The 24,498-nt window shown below is 44.5% G+C and overlaps 1 protein-coding gene across 2 annotated transcripts in view; it reads right to left on the minus strand.

The window, feature by feature from the left end:
- ZRANB1 (zinc finger RANBP2-type containing 1) overlaps positions 1 to 23,634 on the minus strand; it is a gene marked incomplete at its 5' end in the record, with an annotated part of 249,239 nt that extends 225,605 nt beyond the window's left edge. For both annotated transcript variants that reach the window (XM_030202551.1, XM_030202549.1), the window contains 1 exon segment: positions 22,781 to 23,634. In XM_030202551.1, the coding sequence (XP_030058411.1) occupies positions 22,781 to 23,597 (817 nt within the window).
- Positions 23,635 to 24,498: the final 864 nt, after the last annotated feature.

The following is a 24,498-nucleotide window of genomic DNA, read 5'->3' on the forward strand; positions in this document are numbered from 1 at the left end:
TCCACCTACCCTCCTCTCTTCCTTCCCATTCACATTAATTGATTTGATTTGCTTACTTTATTTATTTTTTGTCTATTAGATTGTAAGCTCTTTGAGCAGGGACTGTCTTTCTTCTATGTTTGTGCAGCGCTGCGTATGCCTTGTAGCGCTATAGAAATGCTAAATAGTAGTAGTAGTAGTAGTAGTCTAACCTCGCATAAGACTGTGCTGCATGTGAATAATGGGTGTAATTTCTCTGTGTTTCATGTAATAATCTCCAGCAATCCACTACCTCACATTCCTTCAAAAAGTTCAACAACGCCTTACGACCGGCACTTCCAACCCCCCTCCTTCCCATGGAATGATCCAAATCTGCGTCTGGGGCAATATTGAAATCCCCCCCTATGATCACTTGGCCTTTAATAAAACCTTGGATTTCCTCCTTCAGAGAATTAAAAAATAGCTTCTGACCTTCATTAGATGCATAAATATTATTCCTTGTCATCAAGCAGATAAAGCCATTACGTATGGGTTGTGTCCATCAACCAGCAAGGGGAGATAGAGAGCACTCAACTTTTCACAGTGCCTCATGGCCAGCTAGCTCCACTGCCTCTTCAGTATTCTCTAGCTCCCCAAGCAGGGTGGCTGCAGCTTCTTCGAGCTCCATCAAAAATCTGCCTGGGGGTGGCTCCTGGCTTGCCAGTTGTTAGCCGGGGTGTTAAAGGCTATAGCAGCTTCACTTTGAAGGCACATAGGTCAGCCCTTTCCCTGCCTTACCCATGCCCCCGTGGATGTGGACATATTAGCTTGCTTTTCCCTGTCCTTTCCCACTCAGTGGATGCAGGCACATTGGTTCGCCTTTCCCTGCCTTTCCCACTTATCTGAGCATCCGAAGTGATTTTATTTACCTCTTTTGCCTCTGCTTTCCTCACAGCGTTTAAAAAAAAAAAAGTCACGTCACGCTTTAGAGCAGCGATCTTGGAAAAGAGAGTTTTTTTTCTTGAGATTCTTCTGCAGGACCGGAGCTGTGATACTCGGTCTAGTGAGGTAAGAGTGTTTTCTGACTCGTCATGGGTGGGCCCGCGATAGGGACGTTTTTGGCGCGAACTGCCATTTTTTAATTTTACCGCCATTTTCGGCGATGGCTGCGGAGACTGTAAAGCGCTGTTCTAAATGTGGTAAGCGCAAATCAGCAGCGGGGCTCTGTAATTCGTGCTGTACAGACAGTAGAGCCGGCCCGAGCATGGCGAGCGGCGATCTTTCGCGCTCTGAGCTGGCAGCGGACGCAATTTTGTATTTTCCACATGGCGCGGCCTCCGTTGCAACGGAGAGCCCTGAATCCCGGGGGGAGGGGGGGGGTCCTCTGAGTGAGGCTAATAATAGAGCTGATAGCGTGGGCGGTCAGGGAGCGGTTTTCTCCCCTGATTTTGTTTTAATGCTGCATAGGGCATACATGCTTAAAAGAGCTCTTCCACAGGGATCTTCGGACCCTCTGCCTGCCCCCCTGGTGGATCCTAGCCTTTTGGAGTTGGCTTTGCCTGTTTCTTATCCTCCTGATAAACGCAGAAGGGCTAATTCCTCTTCTGAGTGTGGTGCACCCCCCTTTTCCCCCCTGTAGTCGGGCTATGAGGATTCTGAGGGGTCTGGCAGAACTTCTTGGGCTGAGGAGCCAGAGTCGGGTGCAGAACTGCCACAGGAGCTCGATGATCCGTCTGCAGTGAGGATTTTCCATCGCGAGGAGCTGCCAGCGCTTATTTCAGATGCCTTACAAGTCCTCTCGATTGAAGATCCTGGGAGTAGCACAGCCTCCTCTGTTAATCCAAGGATGTCTAGTACCAGAGAGCCTGCTCGAGCCTTTCCTTTGCATGACTCCATCCAAGAGCTTATTTCGGCTCAATGGGCTGACCCCAAGGGACCTTTGAAGGTTGCCAGGGCTATGGGGCAATTATACCCTCTCAGTGAGGAACATTTAACTCGCTTTGCAATGCCTAAAGTGGATGCCCTGGTCACGGCTGTGACAAAGAGAACTACCCTCTCTGTTGAAGGAGGTGTTGCCCTGAAGGATATTCAAGACCGCAGGCTTGATTCAGCTCTGAAGCGGTCCTTTGATTTGGCAGGTCTCACTGTTTGGGCGTCTGCATGCAGTTGTTATGCTGCTAGAGCCTGCCTGGCTTGGTTACAGCAGGCAGTGGAACAGCCCGGTGATGGAGCGGAGACCTTATCTGAAGTGGCTCCGCGGATGGAGTCGGCCTTGTCCTTTTTGGTTGTCGCCCTTTATGATATGGTCAGAGCTTCGGCTAAACAAATGGCTGTAGCAGTGGCGGCTCGCCGCACTCTTTGGCTACGACAATGGGCGGCGGACATAACCTCTAAGCAAAGGTTGGTGAAGTTGCCCTTTCAAGGCCTTCTCCTGTTTGGTGAGAAGCTGGAAAACATTGTTAAAGGCCTGGGGGATTCCAAACCTCAGCGCTTGCCCGAAGATAGGCCGAAGCCTTCCTCTAAGGGTCAGGCGGTCCGCTCCTCTTACAGACCTCGCTTCCGTGAAGCTAGAAGGTACCGCCTGGGGCGTGCTGCTGGGTTCACTTCTCGTGCCCGCTTTCAGCAGAGAAACTCCTTTCACTTGGACAAACGTTCCACAGCTGCCGGTCCAAGGCCTAGAGTTCAGGGGCAACCCTCTCAATGATGGTGCGCCGGCCCCCTCCTCGTTTCCTGTCATCGGAGGAAGAATTTCCCTCTTTTTCGAGGAGTAGGCCAAAATCTCCGCAGATCTTGGACCTGATCAGAGACGGATACCGAATAGAATTCGATGCCCCGGTGAGAGACATGTTTGTGGAGTCCCGATGCGGTTCTGCCGCCAAACGGACGGCGGTAGAGGAGACTTTGCAGTCTGTACCAGTTAGGGGCTGTGACCCCGGTGCCTCCCACCGAACAAGTCTAGACCGCTACTCCATTTACTTTGTGGTGCCACGAAAAGGCAGGTCTTTTCGCCCGATCCTGGACTTATATTTCAACATTTTTATTGATGAAGACAAAATTAACCACATCCAATATCTGGTTTAACCATAAAAACCATCATCAAACTTTCAAAATAGAAATACAATAATAAAGTCCATCATCAATCTTTTTGACCTTTTTTCCCCATCCCCCCTAACCCTCCCTCCTCCCCTCTACTTTAATAATAACAGTTTTTATTGATAAATCAATACAAACATATTCTCAACAGTAACCATACTTCCCTCTCTATCTCACCTCATACATTAGTAGAGTTTAACTCGTATAGACAGTCATCATTTTATACCCTACATATCCCCATCCTTATCTGTTCATCTTCATACATTTTGTTCTAAATATTCACACACATTCACGAAGCAAAACAAACATAAGTCCCTTCCAAAGTAACACGTTAGAACATAACTCTTTAATATTATCACTGTTCTTTACCCACTATAACAGTCCCATCCCAACTACTCCCCTCCCCCCTCCCTCAGACTCTCTGCTCTTCCCCCCTTCCCCTCCATCCCAGTATGGTTACTGAAGTTCATAGGTTCTATGCATCTAGAACATTCTTAACACATTGCATCTAACATTAAGACCTTCATTAACATAACTGTATCATCAAAATCTCAGAGGCTTTTTATTGATCTTCCCCTTCCCCCCTCCCTTCTCATGCACTCTACCACTTAGCAATGATGTCTGACTTAACAATTAACTTCACGCTCTTTCCACTCTCGTTCAAGCACTCCAGCTACCCTAAAGTATTCAGGACTTGACTCCTTGCTCGTGGGGATATTTTATTTATATACGCCTTCCAAATTTTTATAAATCGCAGCCGCCTCTTTGGCGTGTTGCGGGCATCTTGCATTTCCCATAACATGAGCTCGTGCACCTTATTTCTCCAATACCAAAACGAGGGACCTTTATCTACAGTCCAACAGTTTAAGATGCATTTTTTCCCCAGAATACAGAGCTTACTAAGAAATATCTTTTCTTCAAGCGTTCCCTTATTCCATACCATCATAGAACTCAGTATCATCCCTTCAAAGGACAGGACCACTTGATGCCCCAGAACCCAGCTTATAAATCGGGAGAGAGCTGACCAAAACCCTTGCATCTCTCCACATTGCCACATGCCATGGTAAAATGAGGCACCCACTGTCGCACATTTAGGACACTTACTTGTTTCCACCGCCCCTGCGTACCAAGCCTGCTTCATCGAGAAATATGCCCTGTGTACAGTTCGAAAATGACATTCCTGCAATTCGGCACTGTTCACCACCCTCACACCTCCCTGAAGTGCTGCTAGTATCTTCCCTTCTGCTATTCGACTTCCCACCTCCTGACTCCATCTTTCAGCAACCAACTTAACATCTCTTTTGGGTTGCTTCCCCTCCAGTACTTTATGAAACCAGGACACTGATATCTGTCCTGCTGCGTCCCCAGTCAGGAAGTCCTGGATTTCCTTTTCAAATCCTGGCAAGAGGCTTACAGTGGGGAGACTACGCACATAGTGAGAAAGTTGATGATAAGCTAATTTTGCTAACAATCCTCCCGAGTAGTGTTTCTCAAACTCAGAATAAGGCATTATTGTCCCGTCTTTTAATAAAAAATTCCCCAACAATATCACTCCCCGCTTCCCCAAATCTCTGAAAATTTTACTTTCCCGCCCCGGTGAGAACTCCCCATTACCAACAATGGGCAACATCACACTACTCTCTGCGCTATGCCCCCAAAGTTTGGTTATCACTTTCCATAAATGTCTTAAAGGCTGTAGCAGTAGACTGTGTTTAACCTGTTGAGGGAGATTTCCAGTTTTTGCGTGTATTAAGTAATTAAGGTGCCAAGGACTAAAATACTTATTTTCTAACTGTAAATCTGTATACGTACTCGTTCCTAAGATCCAGTCTCTTAAATGTCTTAGGAGACACGCTTGATTATATAGTCGCATGTCTGGCATACCTAACCCTCCGCTCCCTTGAGTCCCCCTAAGGTATTCCCATTTAAGCTTTGCCTTCTTCCCTGCCCAACAAAATCTAGCTACCTGCCTCTGGTGCGCCCTCAAATCTTTTTTCCATAACCATAAAGGCAGTACTTGCAATATATATAACCATTTTGGAAACACCAGCATTCTATATAAATGAATCCTACCGCAAAGTGACAATGGTAGGGAGTTCCACTTGGCCAATTGCTCCCTCGTATCTTGCAATAACTTGGGAATATTAGCAGCATAAAGCTGCATAGGATCCAATGTTAATTGAATACCTAGGTATCTAAATGATCCTGTCGCCCACCGTAACGGGAACTGTACCCAGGCTTCCCTCCCTATCTCCTGACTCGCCAATGCCTCCGATTTCATCAAGTTTAAATGAAATCCAGAATAATCCCCGTATTCCTTTATACTTTCCATAAGGTGTCTCAAAGAAGTCATGGGGTTCGTCAACAGGACTAATAGGTCGTCCGCAAATGCTGCTATTTTAAATTCCCTTTCCTGGATATGGACTCCCGTTATATCAATATTGTTGCTTATCTCTCTTATCAGTGGATCAAGTGTTAAGACAAAGAGAAGTGGTGATAGAGGGCATCCCTGGCGCGTTCCTCGACCTATAGGGAACCAATCCGAGACTATACCATTTACCAGGATTCTCGCTTTAGGGTCAGTATACAGAGTTTTAACTGCTTGCAGGAAGAATCCGCCTATACCATATGCTTTGAGTGTTTCAAAAAGAAATCCCCAATCCACCCTATCAAATGCCTTTTCGGCATCAAAACTAATTAACATTGTTGGTAACCCTTCCCTTCGTGTTTTTTCCAACGCTAAGATTATCCTCCTCATATTCTTTGCTATTTTCCTGCCCCTTACAAATCCCACTTGTGGGTGTTCTACTAAGGAGGGAAGGTATCTAGCCAGCCTATTAGCTAGCAGTTTGGCCAAAAATTTTGCATCCGAATTTAATAGTGAAATGGGCCTGTAAGATTCTGGGCATTGCGCCAATTTACCCGGCTTCAACAATACCGTTATATGGGCCTGATTCATATGTAGCGGCAGTAATTCTCGTTGGACTGATATGTTAAAGACCTCGGTCAATACTGGGCCAATTTCTGTCTGCAATAACTTGTAGAACTCATTCCTCAGTCCATCAGGACCTGGTGCCTTCCCTAAGGGGCTTTGTTTAATTACCCACATCACTTCATCTATAGTGATATCTGCATTCAGCACCCTCAGTTCCTCATCATCCACTTTGGGTAACTCAACACTAGCCAAATAAGCCGCACTAGGTGTGACCAGATCTTCCTGTGGTTTATATAATTTAGAAAAGAACTCTTTAAAGATTCTCGAGATTTCACTATCTTTATTTGCTAGTAATCCTTGGCGGTCTTTTAATGTAAGTATCTTCTGATAACCTGCTTTCCTACCCATGATCCGTGCCAAAAAACCCCCTCCTTTATTAGCGAATTTGTAAAGGTGGTATTTATAATAGGCCATAGACCTCTGGACTGTACGATGCATCAATTCATTTAGACTTTGCTGAGCCTCTAATAGTTGCACCCTTATTCTCTGTGAGTGGTCTACACTGTATTGCCTCCGTAAGTTAGTCACCCTCTTCTCCAATCTAAGGATTTCCTGTTTTCTCGCTTTCCGTTTAAAACTTGTGTAAGCTATGATCTCCCCCCTAAGTACAGCTTTAGCTGCCTCCCAATAGAGCACTGGGTCTGTCCTGTGACTCTCATTATTGGCACTGAAATCCTTCCAACATTTTATCAAGTGAGGTAAAAATTGATTGTCCCGGTACAGCCAAGTTGGAAATTTCCATACAAAAGCCTCTCTCCTTTCCCCTTTTATCTGCAATCTCACCATTACCCAGGCGTGGTCTGAGATCATTATTGGCCCAATTTTTGCTGTTTCCACCTGTGTAAACAAGTCCCCAGTTACAAGTATATAGTCTATACGAGATAAAGAGGCGTGTGCTCTCGACAAGTGGGTATAATCCCGTTCTAACGGGTTCAAGGTTCTCCACACGTCCACCACCGCAAACGCCTCTTCCAACCCTGCTATACCTCTCCCGGGCCTGGCCAGCTCCCTCCTCGATGGGTTGGACCTGTCCAATGATGGGTCCGCTGCCTCATTGAAATCTCCTCCCATTATAATCTGGGCCTCTTCTAGTCCTTGCAGTGCTCGAGTTAATTGTAGATAGAATCGCTTTTCATACGTGTTGGGAGCATATATGTTACATAACACTACTGGCTGTCGATCTAATATTAGGGATGCCAGTACATATCTACCATGGGCATCTTTTACAATCTTAATAACCTTCACATGTATGCCTTTGCGTACCAGTGTGATCACTCCTCCTTTTCCCCCCACTGCCGGAGATTCAAAAATTTCCCCAACCCACCAGCGCTTCAGTTTGGCATGTTCTGCTCCTGTTAAGTGTGTCTCCTGCAGAAATGCAACTGATGCCTGTTGATCATTAAGTGTTTTTAAAATTTTTTGTCTTTTAACAGGCGAGTGGATACCCCCCACGTTCCAAGTTATAATTTGTAAAGAAGTCATGTAATCCCAATCTGTCGGTCAATGCTTCCATGCAATCTTCCAGCAATCATGCCAGGGAGGCGTCCCAGCCACCACCTCCCCAGCACTAACTTCCAGTCCTTCCCCATTCTCCCATCACTCCAGACATCCCACTCAGTCTCCTTACATACACACAAATAGCTTGTATCCCTCCCATTCCCTACCCCTCTCCCCTGCCTCAAGCCTCTTCCCATCCCTCCCTTCTCCCCTCGTCCCCGTTTATCACACTTCCAGGTCCCCTTCATACCCTAGACTTCTCTCGCCCCATAAAGCCCCTACTTTGGCTATGATCTTCTTATTTCTAAACCCCTCATCCCTCAAGGGAGTATCAACCATTAGCCCAAATAGACCCAATTCCGGGCGAATATCAACTGCCCCCTGAGTGTATATCATAACATCTGCAACTACTATACATCAATGATCCAAACCTCGAATAGAGACTTTGAATGCAACTCTTACCACATCCACTTATCCAGGCCCCTCACCCCCTCTCCCCAAGTTGAGAATCCCGGGGAGGAGGGGGGGCCTCAAATGTCCTGCTCAACTCACAGTCCTTCCCAAAGTCATGTATCTGGCTTTTTCATTTCTACATCCAGAAACTGCTGGGCCTCTTGTGCGTTTTGAAAGGAGCGCCATTGACTTCCATGTTGGATCTTTAGGACGGCTGGATAAAGTAGCATAAATTTAGTATTCTTGGTTACCAGTGCAGAGCATATTGGGTGAAAACGGCGTCGTTGTTCTTGCACCCCCGCCGAATAGTCCTGAAAAATCTTAATCAGGTTCCCCTCATATGCAAGTGAGTCCCTCTTCAGTCGAAAGCCCCTTAATATCTCTTCCTTATGCAGGTAATTGAGCACTTTAATGATGACTATTCTTGGCCTTTGCAGGTTGGGTTGCCAACGCCCCAACCTGTGGGCTCGTTCAATGCACAGCTCTCCTCGGCTATCAGAGAGAGCCAGTTCTTTTTTTAACCATTGTTCTAACAGTTGCCCAAGTGCTTTTTCAGGAATCTTTTCCGGCAGCCCCACAATTCTCAAATTACATCTTCTGGCACGGTTTTCCATGTCTTCTATTTTTTCCTGTTGCGATTTAAGCTGTGCCCGAAGCCTGGTTAATTCCTGCGTATTCTGAGAACAAGAGTCCTCTGCGGCTGCAATCCGATTTTCGGCTTCTCCCACTCTCTTCTCCGTTTCGGCCCCAGACGATTCAAGGTTTTTTAATTGTCCAGCCAATAAGTCAAATCGTGGATTTAGGGCAGCACTCACCGCCGCTGTTATTTGCGCCAATTGTTTGTCCGTAAATTCTCCCTCATACACACTTTTCGAGTCCGCCATTTTGTGGCCAGTCTTAAAAGGTGATACTTTTTCCTTATCAAATTTTGTTCCTCTGCGGGTAGTCCCTGGTGGCATGGGCTTCAAGTATTGCTCCATACACAATTAAATAAGCCACTTATGACCTCCTCGCACCTTTAAGTCTCACTGAACTATTATTTATTGCGAGGCCTCTACCAGCACTGCGTCCCGGGCCCTCAAGTTACCTTGTAGGTATATCAGAGTCTCAGTTCATGTCCCTCGCATCTGGTATGATATTTCTGAAACGTCCTCCTGGTCAGGGCACCTAGGTAAACTACAGAATCATCTCCCAGACTTGCGGGCGTAATTATAAATTCCTCAATCTCAGGGGGTCGAAATTGGTCTTGCTTTTGATCCTTGGCTATTCCGCCCTGCGGGCCCCTCAAGCTCTCCTTTCAAAAATTGAAATTGGGCTTACCAGCTCTCCCGCCCCACCTCCGTGAGGGCGCCACCCTTACTCGGGTCTTTTTCGTGGTCCTCCCCGTTCGCCGTCGCTGCCTTCCACAGCTGGTTCAAGTTTCCTCCTCCCGTCTGGTTGATCCCTTCTCACGCTTACCACCAAGGAGGGCCGTTATGAGCCTCGTGATTCGGCCTCCGCCGCCATCTTGTACAGGCACTCATTCAGTTAAGGTGTTGTTTGCCCTTTCGGTGAACGGCCACGGCGTTGTTAACTTCACTATTTATGTTCGTTTGTGTTCTTGCTACTCCCCGATATTCATTTGGCGTTCGGGCGCGGGTTCGGCAGCTCTAAAGTCGGGGGCTCCATGCGGGCGGATCGGAGCTCACACCGCGACGTCCATCCCGCTGCTCAGCTCCACCGGAAGTCTCCCGATCCTGGACTTAAAAGAGCTAAACAAGTCCTTAAGAGTGCGGCATTTTCACATGGAAACCCTGCGCTCCGTCATTGCTGCGGTACAGCCAGGAGAGTTTCTCACGTCTCTGGACCTGAAAGAAGCTTACTTGCACATACCTCGCCACAGCTCCCCAAACCTTCTCCAAGGTAATGGTGGTAGTAGCTGCCTTTCTCAGGCGAGAGGGTATCTGGGTTCACCCGTATCTAGACGACTGGCTCATCAGAGCAGACTCAGAAAAAGAGAGTCATCTAGCTACAGCCAGAGTGGTTTCAGTCCTTCAATCTCTGGGCTGGGTCGTCAACATGGCCAAAAGTTACCTGACCCCCTCGCAATCTCTAGAATATTTGGGGGCCAGGTTCGACAGAGCCTCGGGCTATGTGTTTCCTCCCGAGCAAAGGTGGTGCAAGCTTCAGAATCAGGTCTGTCTGCTCCTGAGGATGCCCCGCCCGCGAGCTTGGGACATTTTCCAGCTGTTGGGATCGATGACGGCCACCTTGGAAGTGGTGCCATGGGCGAGAGCGCACCTGAGACCTCTACAGTATTCTCTACTTCAACGATGGTCTCCAGTATCTCAGGATTATCAGTGCAGACTTTCTTGGCTCCCTGCGGCCCGCCTCAGTATGGAGTGGTGGCTCTCGGACAGCATGTTGCGGCGGGGAATGCCGCTGGCGCTCCCCGATTGGTGCCTGGTGGTGACAGATGCCAGCCTGATGGGCTGGGGCGCTCATTGCCAGGGGAAGCATGCCCAGGGTCTGTGGACGCCCGACGAGTCGGAGTGGTCTATCAACCGCCTGGAGTTGAAAGCTGTGTTTCTGGCTCTTCTGGCCTTTCTAGTGACCCTGGAAGGATTGGCTGTCCGAGTGATGTCGGACAACACGACAGCAGTGGCCTACATAAATCGACAAGGCGGCACTCAGTGCAGAGCTCTAGCCGCGCAGCCCGAACAAATTTGCCACTGGGTCGAGCTGCATCTACAGTCCTTGTCAGCAGCTCACATTGCAGGTCAGAGCAACGTGCAAGCCGACTATCTAAGCAGGCATCAGATCGATCCAGCGGAGTGGGAACTAGCAGACGATGTATTCCTGCAGATATGTGCCAAATGGGGCAAGCCAGTGATGGATCTTATGGCGACCAGTTCCAATGCCAAAGTCCCGTGCTTCTTCAGCAGACGGAGGGATCCTCGCTGTGCCGGGTTGGATGCCTTGGCTCAACCCTGGCCCCTGGGCTTGCTGTATGTCTTCCCTCCGTGGACCTTGATAGGGCGAGTGCTCCTGTGGATTCGGCTGCATCCAGGAGAAGTGGTGCTCATCTCCCCGGATTGGCCCAGGAGGCCTTGGTATGCGGACGCTCCCTTTCCATTACCTCTGGTTCCGCACCTGTTGTCACAGGGTCCGGTGGCCATGGAGGACGCCTGCCGCTTTGGACTTATGGCATGGCGATTGAGGGCGCAATTGAGAGATAAAGGCTACTCAAATAAGGTAATTTCCACTCTCCTGCAGGCCCGTAAGCGCTCCACTTCCGTGGCTTATGCCAGGATTTGGCACCAGTTTGAAGTCTGGTGTGTTTCAAGAGCGCTTTCTCCGTTGCGGGCTCCTGTCTCGCCGATTCTGGACTTTTTGCAGGATGGTGTACACAAAGGCTTGGCCTATAATTCCCTGCGGGTGCAAGTGGCAGCATTGGCCTCCCTGCGTGGCAAGGTTGAAGGCGTGTCCTTAGCTGCTCATCCAGATGTGGCACGGTTTCTTAGAGGGGTGCTTCGGCTCTGTCCTCCCATGCGGGCACCTTGTCCAGCTTGGAACCTGGGGTTAGTATTGAAGGCCCTTCAGGGGGCTTCCTTTGAACCGCTTCGACGTGCTTCAGAGAAAGATTTGACACTGAAGGCCGTCTTTTTAGTGGCCATTACCTCGGCGAGACAGGTGTCAGAGCTCCAGGCGCTGTCCTGTAGAGACCCTTTTCTGCAATTCTCAGTCAGGGGTCACGGTTCGGACTGTGCCTTCCTTCATGCCTAAGGTGGTTTCAGCGTTTCACTTAAACCAGCCTGTTTTTCTTCCCTCCTTTGTTGAGGAGGAGTTTCCAGATTCATTTGGGTAGCTGCACCTTTTGGATGTGTGCAGGACTCTGTTGCAGTATCTGCGAATTACAAATTCTTTCAGGACCTCTGATCATCTTTTTGTGCTGTTTGCAGGTCCTCGCAGAGGGTCTTCAGCGTCTAAAGCCACTATTGCCCGTTGGTTCAAAGAAGGTATCTTTTCAGCATATCTGCTGTCTGGCCGGGCTCCGCCTGAAGCCTTTAAGGCACATTCCACAAGAGCGATTTCCTCTTCCTGGGCGGAAACTGGAGCACTATCTCTTCATGAGATTTGCAGTGCTGCAACATGGGCTTCTAAGCTCTCTTTCGCCCGACATTACAGGCTGGATGTGGCTGCCAGGAGGGATGCGCGTTTTGGAGCACAGGTGCTAGCGTGTGGTGTGGCTTGTTCCCACCCTATTTAGGGATTGCTTTGTTACATCCCATACATAATGGCTTCATCTGCTTGATGACAAGGAAGGGAAAATTAGGTTCTTACCATGATAATTTTCTTTCCTTTAGTCATAGCAGATGAACCCATGAGCCCTCCCTGTATGATTGTCTGTATTGCAGTGATTCTGATTTTAGGTGCTGTTCTTGTTTCCTGAAGTGATATTCCTTCCTTGGGGAGTCGGAAAACAGTCTTCAGGATTCTTGTTACAGTTATAGGAGGATGAGTTCATTCCCTCCAGTTCATGTTTTGGGAGGATGAGTTTATTCCCTCCAGGAGGATGCAAGTATTCCCTCCGTTTATACAAAGTGGAGGACGAGTTTATTCCCTCCAGAAGGATGAGTTCATTCCCTCCTTTTGTGAGTTCATGCCCTTGTTAAGAGGCCATCGTTCGCTGTGAGGAAAGTTCATGTTATTCCCATTGCGGTTTGCCATACTGCTTTGGAAGCTTCAAATACTGAAGAACAGTGGAGCTAGCGGGCCATGAGGCACTGTGAAAAGTTGAGTGCTCTCTATCTCCCCCTGCTGGTTGATGGACACAACCCATACGTAATGGCTTCATCTGCTATGACTAAAGGAAAGAAAATTATCATGGTAAGAACCTAATTTTCCCATAAATGTGATCTCCTTACCTTGTAGAAATCCCCTAATCCCCAAACATCGGCCACTCAAGTCCCGAAATTTTCAAAAGGCGTTTGACAAGGTACCTCATGAAAGGCTACAGAGGAAATTGGAGGGTCATGGGATAGGAGGAAATGTCCTATTGTGGATTAAAAACTGGTTGAAGGATAGGAAACAGAGAGTGGAGTTAAATGGGCAGTATTCACAATGGAGAAGGGTAGTTAGCGGGGTTCCTCAGGGGTCTGTGCTAGGACCGCTGCTTTTTAATATATTTATAAATGATTTAGAGATGGGAGTAACTAGCGAGGTAATTAAATTTGCTGATGACACAAAGTTATTCAAAGTCGTTAACTCGCGACAAGATTATGAAAAATTACAAGAGGACCTTACGAGACTGGGAGACTGGGCGGCTAAATGGCAGATGACGTTTAATGTGAGCAAGTGCAAGGTGATGCATGTGGGAAAAAAGAACCCGAATTATAGCTACATCATGCAAGGTTCCACGTTAGGAGTTACGGACCAAGAAAGGGATCTGGGTGTCGTCGTCGATAACACACTGAAACCTTCTGCTCAGTGTGCTGCTGCGGCTAGGAAAGCGAATAGAATGTTGGGTATTATTAGGAAAGGTATGGAAAACAGGTGTGAGGATGTTATAATGCCGTTGTATCGCTCCATGGTGCGATCGCACCTTGAGTATTGTGTTCAATTCTGGTCGCCGCATCTCAAGAAAGATAGTAGAATTGGAAAAGGTGCAGCGAAGGGCGACTAAAATGATAGCGGGGATGGGACGACTTCCCTATGAAGAAAGACTAAGGAGGCTAGGGCTATTCAGCTTGGAGAAGAGACGGCTGAGGGGAGACATGATAGAGGTATATAAAATAATGAGTGGAGTGGAACAGGTGGATGTGAAGCGTCTGTTCACGCTTTCCAAAAATACTAGGACTAGAGGGCATGCGATTAAACTACAGTGTGGTAAATTTAAAACAAATCGGAGAAAATTTTTCTTCACCCAACGTGTAATTAAACTCTGGAATTCATTGCCGGAAAATGTGGTGAAGGCGGTTAGCATAGCAGAGTTTAAAAAGGGGTTGGACGGTTTCCTAAAGGACAAGTCCATAAACCACTACTAAACGGACTTGGAAAAATCCAAAATTCCAGGAATAACATGTATAGAATGTTTGTACATTTGGGAAGCTTGCCAGGTGCCCTTGGCCTGGATTGGCCGCTGTCGTGGACAAGATGCGGAACGCTTGTCCGAGCGAAAGGAGTTCCTCTGCTGACCACGGGCACGTGAAGTGAACCCAGCAGAACGCCCCGGGCGGTACCTTCTAGCTTCACGGAAGCGAGGTCTGTACGAGGAGTGGACCGCCTGGCCCTTAGAGGAAGGCCTCTGCCTATCTTCGGGCAAGCGCTGGGGTTTTGGATCACCCAGGCCTTTCACAATTTTCTCTAACTCCTCACCAAATAGGAGAAGTCCTTGAAAAGGCAACTTCACCAACCTTTGCTTAGAGGCCATGTCCGCTGCCCAGTGTCGTAGCCAAGACGATGGCGAGCCACCACTGCTACTGCCATTTGTCTAGCCGAAGCTCTGACAAGGTCATAAAGGGCATCAGCCAGAAAGGACAAGGCCACCTCCATCCGCGGAGCCACATCCAAGAATGGCTCCGCTCCATCTCCGGACTGAGCCACTGCCTGTTGCAGCCAAGCTAGGCAGGCTCTCACAGCATAACAGCTGCATGCAGACGCCCAAACAGTGAGACCTGCAATTTCAAAGGACCGTTTCAACGCTGTTTCCAGCCTACGGTCTTGAACGTCCTTCAGGGCAACACCTCCTTCAACAGGGAGGGTAGTTCTCTTTGTCACCGCAGTGACTAGGGCATCCACTGTAGGCATTTGAAAACGAGCCATATGTCCCTCACGCAGAGGGTATAACTGCCCCATAGCCCTGGAAACTCTCAAAGGTCCCTCGGGGTCAGCCCACTGAGCCGAAACAAGCTCTAGGATGGAGTCATGCAAAGGAAAGGCTCGAGCAGGCTCTCTGGTACTAGCCATCCTTGGATTAACAGAGGAGGCTGTGCTACTCCCAGGATCTTCAATCGAGAGGACTTGTAAGGCATCTGAAATAAGCGCTGGTAGCTCCTCGCGATGGAAAATCCTCACTGCAGACGGATCATCGAGCTGGAATGAAGGCCAGACCAACTTCATGGACTTCATTTCAAACACCTGTGTAACCAACTCCAATATACTAGTATTAGGAGACATTAACTTCCACCAAGCACGAGAATGCAAGGAATTCCTCCACTCATGGGATCTTAAAAGGCCATGTAGTACAAAAAACAGAAGAAACCAGTTTTCGCAAAAAAACAACAAAAAAGCAAAACAGCGAAGATGACTAACAAAACAAAAGTAATCAAAAAATTAAAAACAAGAAAATATCAAATTTGTATTTAAAAATAGAAATACATAAAAAAGTAAAAAAAAATGAAAAGGATGACACTTGTTCATAAAAAATTAAAACACTTTATTAGCCAAAGGATAGCAGGGAGAAAGGGACGCGACACAGCTGTGTTTCGGCCACACAGGCCTGCATCAGGAGTCTATTCAAATCAAAACATACAAATAACATCAAATAAATAAAAACATATGAATATAAAGAGACATTCCAAATATATAAAAACATACAGTTGTTACAAGACAAGTTGTCAGATAAGCATAAAACCAAATATAATGGATGAAAATTGACTGAACTGTTCTATTATATTACTACTACTACTACTACTATTTAGCATTTCTATAGCGCTACAAGGCATACGCAGCGCTGCACAAACATACTTCTGGGAAAATACATAATATAGAAGTAAAGTAGGAATAATATATGGATGGTATACGGATGACTAAAAACAAAACCTTTAAATAATATTCTATTAGCCATGCGCAAGATTATGTACAATCAATAATTTAAGCAAGAAATTAATAGTTATTCTAAAAATATTCATAAATTAATTTTTATATGAGCAGTATAAAATATTACATATTGAACAAAAAGAGAAATATGTAAAACTGAAAAGCTAACAACTTATATAATGTTGGCTGTTTTATTTTTCATCAGGAGTCGGCATAGCTCTATATTACTGGGGTGGATAATTCACATTTTTAAAATTTATTTTTAAAATTCATTCTTCATTATTGCCTTTTTTTAAAACGACACTTCTCCTTCATATATAACAATGTCATTGATACCTTTTGGTATATAGGGATATGCAGCTGCACGTAACAATATTTCTCTAAAGATATCTTTAGACACTAGCCCTGCTATGTGTTATAGCTACGTTTTGCAGTCTTGAGCTTGTTTCGCGTGACAGTGCATTGAGCATTATCCAGCGCTTACACATCAGTGAGAAGGGAAGACAACTGGTTCACAAATGCAAATTCTTTGATTAAATTTCGTTAACACAAGACAGATGCAGCTTGCTATCTATAGTAGACAAATTTTAATTTTCAATAATTCCTTATTTATTTCCAGAGTTACATACCCATCTTAGTTATAATGTATTCAAAGTAATCCTCAAAGGAAGTTAGCTAGGTTGGCTATAATGCTTCTTACTACCAGACTGAGAAATCTTTTATACACACTCGACAACACATTTTTATTATTTTAATCTTAGAATGGAAGTCCTTATAAGTTACTATAAGACTTACTTTTTGATATTTCATCTCAATGAGATATTTGTATTTCCATATTAACTCATCAGGTTTTTACATTTTTAATTATGGTATAATCTTTTTTAGACACATATCCCTTTACAATTGGGATAGAGTTAAAAATCAACACACGGTGAGAAGGTAAATATTTGCTATATATATATATATTTATCTATTATTTTTTTTTATATATTACTTACAGTTTCCATTTATCGCCAACATTACGTAAGTTGTTAGCTTTTCAGTTTTACATATTTCTGTTTTTGTTCAATATGTAATATTTTATACTTCTCATATAAAAATTAATTTATGAATATTTTTAGAATAACTATTAATTTCTTATCAAGTTTAGTTATTGAATATCGATTCGATTTTTATCAGTGCTTAAATTATTGATTGTACATAATCTTGCGCATGGCTAATAGAATATTATTTAAAGGTTTTGTTTTTACTCATCCATATATCATCCATATATTATTCCTACTTTACTTCTATATTATGTATTTTCCCAGAAGTATGACTATTTCTGATATATAATAGAACAGTTCAGTCAATTTTCATCCATTATATTTGGTTTTATGCTTATCTGACAACTTGTCTTGTAACAACTGTATGATTTTATATATTTGGAATGTCTATATTCATATGTTTTTATTTAGTTGATGTTATTTGTATGTTTTGATTTGAATAGACTCCTGACGCAGGCCTGTCTGCCCGAAACACAGCTATGTCGAGTCCCTTTCTCCCTGCTATCCTTTTCATTTTTTTACTTTTTTATGTATTTGTATTTTTAAATACAAATTTGATATTTTCTTGTTTTTAATTTTTTTATTTTTTGATTATTTTTGTTTTGTCATCTTTGCTTTTTTTTTTTAATCTTAAATGGCCACACATGCAAGCAACCCATGTCAAAGGGCACACACTTGACCTCATCTCACACAATCTGTCCACAGACCAGAACCTAATAATAACAGAAATTAAATGGACAGAAACACCATGGACCGACCACTACAAACTAAACCTATCCCTAAAATGGCGGGAAAAGGGTTCACACTGTATACAAGAACACACAACCTACAGCACAAAAGGCCAAATAGACTCGGAAACATTCTGGCAACAGATATACAAAAACGAATGGACAGCACAAACGGACTCTATATACTACCTCTCAGAATGGAATAAAAGATGCAGAAGCATACTGGACAAAATAACACCCTTACGAACAAGAACCTCACATAGGCATAACTCAATACCGTGGTTCAACGAAGAACTGAAAAAACTAAAAACACAATCCAGAAAACTCGAATGAGCTTGGAAAAAAATTAAGACAAACACACACTCAACACATGGAAACAAATACAAAGAAAATACAAATACGCAATAAGACAGACCAAAAGGTCATACTATAAAATTAACATAGGGCTAGATTACAAAGACATGAAGAAATTATACCAATTCGTGAACAGACATCACCTTGGTCACCACAACCAATACAGACATCCCATATACAGACAACCTTGCTAAATACAAACCTATGTAACACGCTACTTCAGGATATATAAGTACATAAGTAATGCCATACTGGGAAAAGACCAAGGGTTCATCGAGCCCAGCATCCTGTCCACGACAGCGGCCAATCCAGGCCAAGGGCACCTGGCAAGCTTCCCAAACGCCGATATTGAAAATTTCATCACTGGCTTGGACCCAACCCCTGGTGAATACCCAGCGGACCGAACCTGGTCAAACTTCACTCTCCTCACAGCGGAAACAGTCACCCAGGCGATTAATAGGTTCTCCAACTCTCACTGTAAATTGGATACCTGCCCCAGCTACCTAATAAAATCCGCCCCCACCGCTTCATAGCAGACCTTACATCCCACTTAAACTACATGCTTCAACAAGGTCTCTTCCCTAAGGAAAATGGCAATATCCTACTCACCCCAATACCAAAAGATTCCAAGAAAAAAATCAAACGAAATCACTAACTACCGCCCAGCAGCATCAATCCCACTGGTGGTCAAACTGATGAAAAGCATGGTAACCAAACAACTTATTGATTATATAAACAAATTCACAATATTACATAAATCACAATCAGGATTTCGCCCCCTCCATAGCACTGAAACAGTACTAATTACCCTCCTAGCCAAATTCAAGCAGGAAATAGCATCAGGCAAAAGCATACTTCTCCAATTCGACATGTCCAGTGCGTTTGACATGGTAAACCATAAAATACTACTAAGACTCTTAGATTACTTCGGGATTGCCGGACACATACTTAGTTGGATCAAGGGTTTCCTAATCACTAGAACATATCAAATGAAATCAAGTTCAAACATATCACCACCATGGAAAGCAGAATGCAGAGTACCTCAAGGATCACCACCTATCACCGATCCTTTTCAACATAATGATGACCCCACTAGCCAAATCCTTATCCAACCAAGGCCTTAACCCTTTCATCTATGCATACGATGTCACAATATACATTCCTTACAAACATGATCTGACAGAAATCACCAACGAAATCAAGCTCAGCTTGAACATCATGACTCATGGGCAAATGCATTTCAACTAAAACTCAACACAGAAAAAAACAAAGTCTCATCCTCTCATCCTAATACAATACGAACAAACCCACAAACAAACACCCCAGATTATACCCTCCCTATCTCAGACAGCCTGAAAATTCTCAGTGTTACAATCGACCATAACCTCACACTAGAGAACCAAGTGAAATCTACAACAAAGAAAATGCTCCACTCAATGTGGAAACTCAAACGCACAAAACCATTCTTCCCAAGGGAAACATTTCGCAACCTGATACAATCAATGGTACTAAGCCATGTAGACTACTGCAATAGAATTTATGCAGGATGCAAAGAACAAATTATAAAGAAACTTCAGAACGCTCAAAACACGGCAGCCAGGCTTATATTTGGAAAAACGCGATTTGAAAGCGCCGAACCCCTCCGAGGAAAAACTGCACTGGCTCCCAATCAAAGAACGTATTGCTTTCAAAATCTACACCCTGGTTTATAAAATTATCTACAGCGAAGCCCCGGGATACATGACAGACCTCATAGACCTACCAACCAGAAACACAACAGGATCAACACGAACATACCTAAATCTCCACTACCCAAGCTGCAAAGGACTCAAAAACAAATCAACCTATGCATCCAGCTTTTCCTACATAAGCACACAACTATGGAACGCATTACCAAAAGCCATGAAAACAACTTATGATCACCTAAACTTCCGGAAATCATTAAAAACTAACCTGTTCAAAAAGGCATACTCTACCGATCCAACTTAAATGCCTGTACCCTACAACACAACAAAACCAAAGCTTGTAATGGACATATAATAAATCTTCCTCTCTACGATTCTCTTCCTCTCTACGATTCCCTAATGTGTCTGCACACACGAACCTTATTCTACCACAACATTACTGTATTTGTTCAAACCAGAATTGGCGAATGCCTTTACAGTACTATGTAAGCCACATTGAGCCTGCAAATAGGTGGGAAAATGTGGGATAGAAATGTAACAAATAAATAAACAAACACTGTATCAGTATATATTATCTATGGAATTATGACCATTTTACAAAGTCGAACAAATGTTAACCATCAGAGGGGGTTTCACAGGTATCACACAGATCAGTCATCAAATAAAGTTTTCAATTTCTTTCTGAAATTGTATTAGGTAAGGAGTTCCAAAATGTAATAACTATAAATGAATATAAAACATTAAAATACTTGAAAAAAAAATGAACATTCTTAGCACTTGGGGTGCAAAAATGGCAGGAAGTATTCTGTCAAAATTCTTCAATCAGAATTTTAGATAAGTTGGAGTTTGAACACTAATTTGGATGTGAGACCTAGATATAGTACATTACAGTAATCGGTGTGGGAAAGCAAGCATTTGAGCAAGTAAAGCAAAGGCAAACTCCGGAGGATCAGTAGAGTGGGAAAGGCAGGGAAAGGACAAACCAATGTGCCTGCATCCACAAAGGAGTGTGGGAAAAAACAGGGACAGGGCAAACCTATGGGTCTACATCCACATCGGGGGCCGGGTAAGGCAGGGAAAGGGCGAACCTATGTACCTTTAAAGTGGAGCTGCAATAGCCCCCCCAACACCCCTGCTACCACTGGCCAAAGCACAGGAGCCACCCCAGGCAGATTTTTTTGAAGGAGCTGAATAAGCTGCGTCCACCCTGCTGGGGAGATAGAGAATACTGAAGAGACAGATGGAGCTAGCTGGCCATGAGGCACTATGGTTTTTCAGTACGCTCTATCTCCCCTTGCTGGTTGATGGACAAAACCCATTCGTAATGGATTCATCTGCTTGATGACAAGGAAAGCTTCAATTGATGAAACATTTTCATATAAGAGAAGAAAGATTGCACAATAGCACCAATCTGGGAGATGAACCATAGCAACGTATCACAGCAAAAACCCAAGGTTCTAATCTCATCTAATAAAGAAAGAAACTTTCCTTGTATTTAAGGTTTTATCACCAATGGCTTATGTTTTCTAGAAAACGACAGATTGGAAGATTTATCAAAACTTGAAAACAATCCCTTAAAACATTTTAACTTTCAATTGCAATCAGTCATTACATCTATTTAAGCTCAGTCCAAAAGAGGACTTCCAGCAAAAAAAGGAGAAATTATGTCTTACCTGATAAAGCGAAGTTACTTACTTGTAGCAGGTAATCTCCAAGGGCAGCAGGCCACTTATTCTCATATGAGTAACGTCATCCACAGAGCCCGGTGCGGAACGCTGCCTAGTGTACAGTTTCTTTAAAAGCTTGCAGCAGTATTCCCACCGTACATGGTCAACGCGCGTTAAAAACGTTAATGCACCTATAACACTGCTTAGTAAACAGGGCCCCTAGATCCTTTTCCTGGTCAGTGACTCCTAATGTGGAACCATGCATCAGCTATAGTTCGGTTTCCTCGTTCCCACATGCATCACTTTGCACTTGCTTACATTAAACATCTGCCATTTGGATGCCCACTCTCCATCTCCACTGCACTGAAGATCATCCATATATACACCAGCCTTTCAATGAAGAAATGCTTCCTAACATTACACCTCAGTTTATCCTTTCCCATTTCATATCATGAGGTCTATAAAACCATGAGTGGAGTCGAATAGGTAAACACAAATCAAACATCTAAGCAGCATATATGAAACAAACCTGAAAATATTTTCACTCAATGAAAAATGAAGCGCTCAAAATTGCTTCTGGAAGATGTGGTGAAAGCAAATTAGTATAGCTGGATTTAGGAAAAGTTTGGTCCACTCTTTATCTCTGAGGGTAAACAGGATGGATCTATGTACTTCCTGGGATCCTGCCAGGTACTTGTGACCTGATTTGCCACTGCTGGAAACAGGATAGCTTCATGGACCTTTGTTCTGACCCAATATGACAATTCTTATATTCAATAGCTGCAACTGTTTAAAGTATGATGTGGTCATTTAATGGTGTGTACAGTGGGAGCAATATAAGACCTCTCTTCAGAAAGGAAATATAAGATTGGAAAAAATGGAGAACTGACTATGAATCAGATCAACCAAAACATGGAATACAATAGAGTCCCTTTCATCCAACCTGACATTCTGGTTTATCTGACCACTACCAATCCAGGCTCTACCCCTCCCTCTCCCCCCCTGCAACCCCCCCACAAGAAGTGATCCCCAGTCGCTCCTGTCCATGCCAGCTCCAATCTCAAAATGACTACTGTGACCTCTAGCAGCTATCATGCAAGACTGCCTCCAGGGATCACAGCAGCCATTTGAAGAGTGGAGTCGGCATATGTAGGCACGAGGGGGGGAATCAATCTTGCCCCAACTACAGCAGTAGACCGCCAGAGAATGCAAGGTAGCCTGGTGGGTGGCCCTTGAGGGGGGAGTGAGGGATGCACTGAGTGTGGAGCTGGTGCTCCAATGCATTGCACTGCGACAGTGCACAGTCCCTTATCCACCATTTCCGTATTTCTGTGTTATCCAACATTTATCTGTCAGTCCCGTTTACATTGAATAAATATTATCAATTACATAAAAATAACCACAAAGTAAGTGGAAGGCATGCAAAGCAGAGTTAAAATTCAGGTGTGCAGTTGAATGCCAATATAATTCAGCAATGAGGATATGTAAAAAAAAAACAACTTACCCACACAAGCATTCAGGAAGAGCCAGTCTCTCTTTCGCAAGCGGTTTTTTATTTGCTTTAATTTTTTTAAATCAACTTCAAGTTCCTCTTTGCTACCAACAGCTCCAGCCAGTTCAATTCTCTGAAAATCCAATTTCATTTCCGATTCACGTTTGGAGGTGGTAGGAGATCTTCTTTGGCTGTTGCTACTGCTGGAGCTACCCCTCCAGCGAGCACGGTCTTGCTCATTAATAATTGAGGAAGCTTCCTGTGTTTCAGCCAGTTCGATCGCCTCCATATTGTTGGGCCTGGGATGATCACATACCATACATTTTTTGGCTTTGACCCAGTTTTCATATGTGCAAGCAGAGCAAGTCCAGTGCTGGGCTTTAGTGTTGAGCTTATTTCTATCATTGTATTCCTCACAAGGGTCAACGGGGAAAGAGGAAGGTCTAGAACCAGATCCTGAGGACTGAGGCAATTCTGTGGGGCTCCTGGTGCGGCGCTGGGACAAACACTGAGTACAACGGATTGCCCTTGGCCAGTTCAAGTACGTGCACATGTGGCATGACCACTTACTTGCACCCTCCACCCCAAAGGATGATTTAACTCTAGGCCTAGCGCTGGAATCCGGGCATATTAAAGGACTACTGCCTCCACTCTCCACACCTGTGGGATCCCAATCACGGCCCACGTCACTTGAGCTGCTTTTGAACGGCTCCTCGGTGATGATAGCGCCACTTGGTTTCTGTGCACGGCACATAGTACACTTAATGGCAGATGGCCAATTCTCATAGGTACAGTACTCACAGGCCCATTTCATCCCATGTTCTGTCATTGTGAACCTCTTGAAATGAGTCACATCAGGCAGAAAGCTAGAAACAATAAAACAGACATTATTAATGGAACATCAGAACCCAAAGTTTGCTTTCTACTACTTCAGCTTTACCACTACCTGTGCACCTACCTCGCTAATGGAGCTGTTATAACAACTAATACCTACCACCCTAACATTTCATTTTATCTCTAGGTGTTCTGCCATTACCCCATATCACATACTTGCTTTCCCAACAAACAGATCTGTCTTTCCAAACATATATACCACATAAAAATAAACCTCACCATTACTTCTTAGTTGCAAGCTTATTTTGTCCATTTTCACTACTGTATAAAAAGATATAAAGGAATTGGAGAAGGGCGACAAAAATGATAACAGGGATGGGATGACTACCCTATGAGGAGAGATTAAGACGGCTAGGACTCTTTAGACTGGAGAAAAGGCGGCTGCGGGGTGATATGATAGAGGTCTACAAAATAATGAGTGGGATAGAGAGGACAGATGTGAAACGTTTGTTTACGCTTTCTAGCAATAATAGAACCAGGGGACACAAGATGAAATTAGAATGTGGTAGGTTTAAAACAAATCGGAGAGGGGTCACGTGATGCTCTGAAGAGAGGAAGACGTGGTCCCGCATCCTCCTAGGACCTGACTCCTCCAATTTTGTAAAAACACTGGAATTGTAGTATAAGGAGGCATTACAAACAATACAATAGCAGCGGGAAGTCATATGGACAAATATTTGAGCTCGCCGGCAACAACCATGGCGAGCAGAACGGCAAAAAAAGACAAGGAAACACTGAAGGCACCAAATGGCGCGAAAGAGGGCCCGAAGGTGAATAGCAGCGGATCGTTCACGGAGGAACAATTGAGACAGCTTACAGAAGCGGTGAGCACAGCA

The sequence above is a fragment of the Microcaecilia unicolor genome, chromosome 5 (genome assembly GCF_901765095.1).
Source record: "Microcaecilia unicolor chromosome 5, aMicUni1.1, whole genome shotgun sequence".
In the NCBI taxonomy this organism is placed as follows: Eukaryota; Metazoa; Chordata; class Amphibia; order Gymnophiona; family Siphonopidae; genus Microcaecilia; species Microcaecilia unicolor.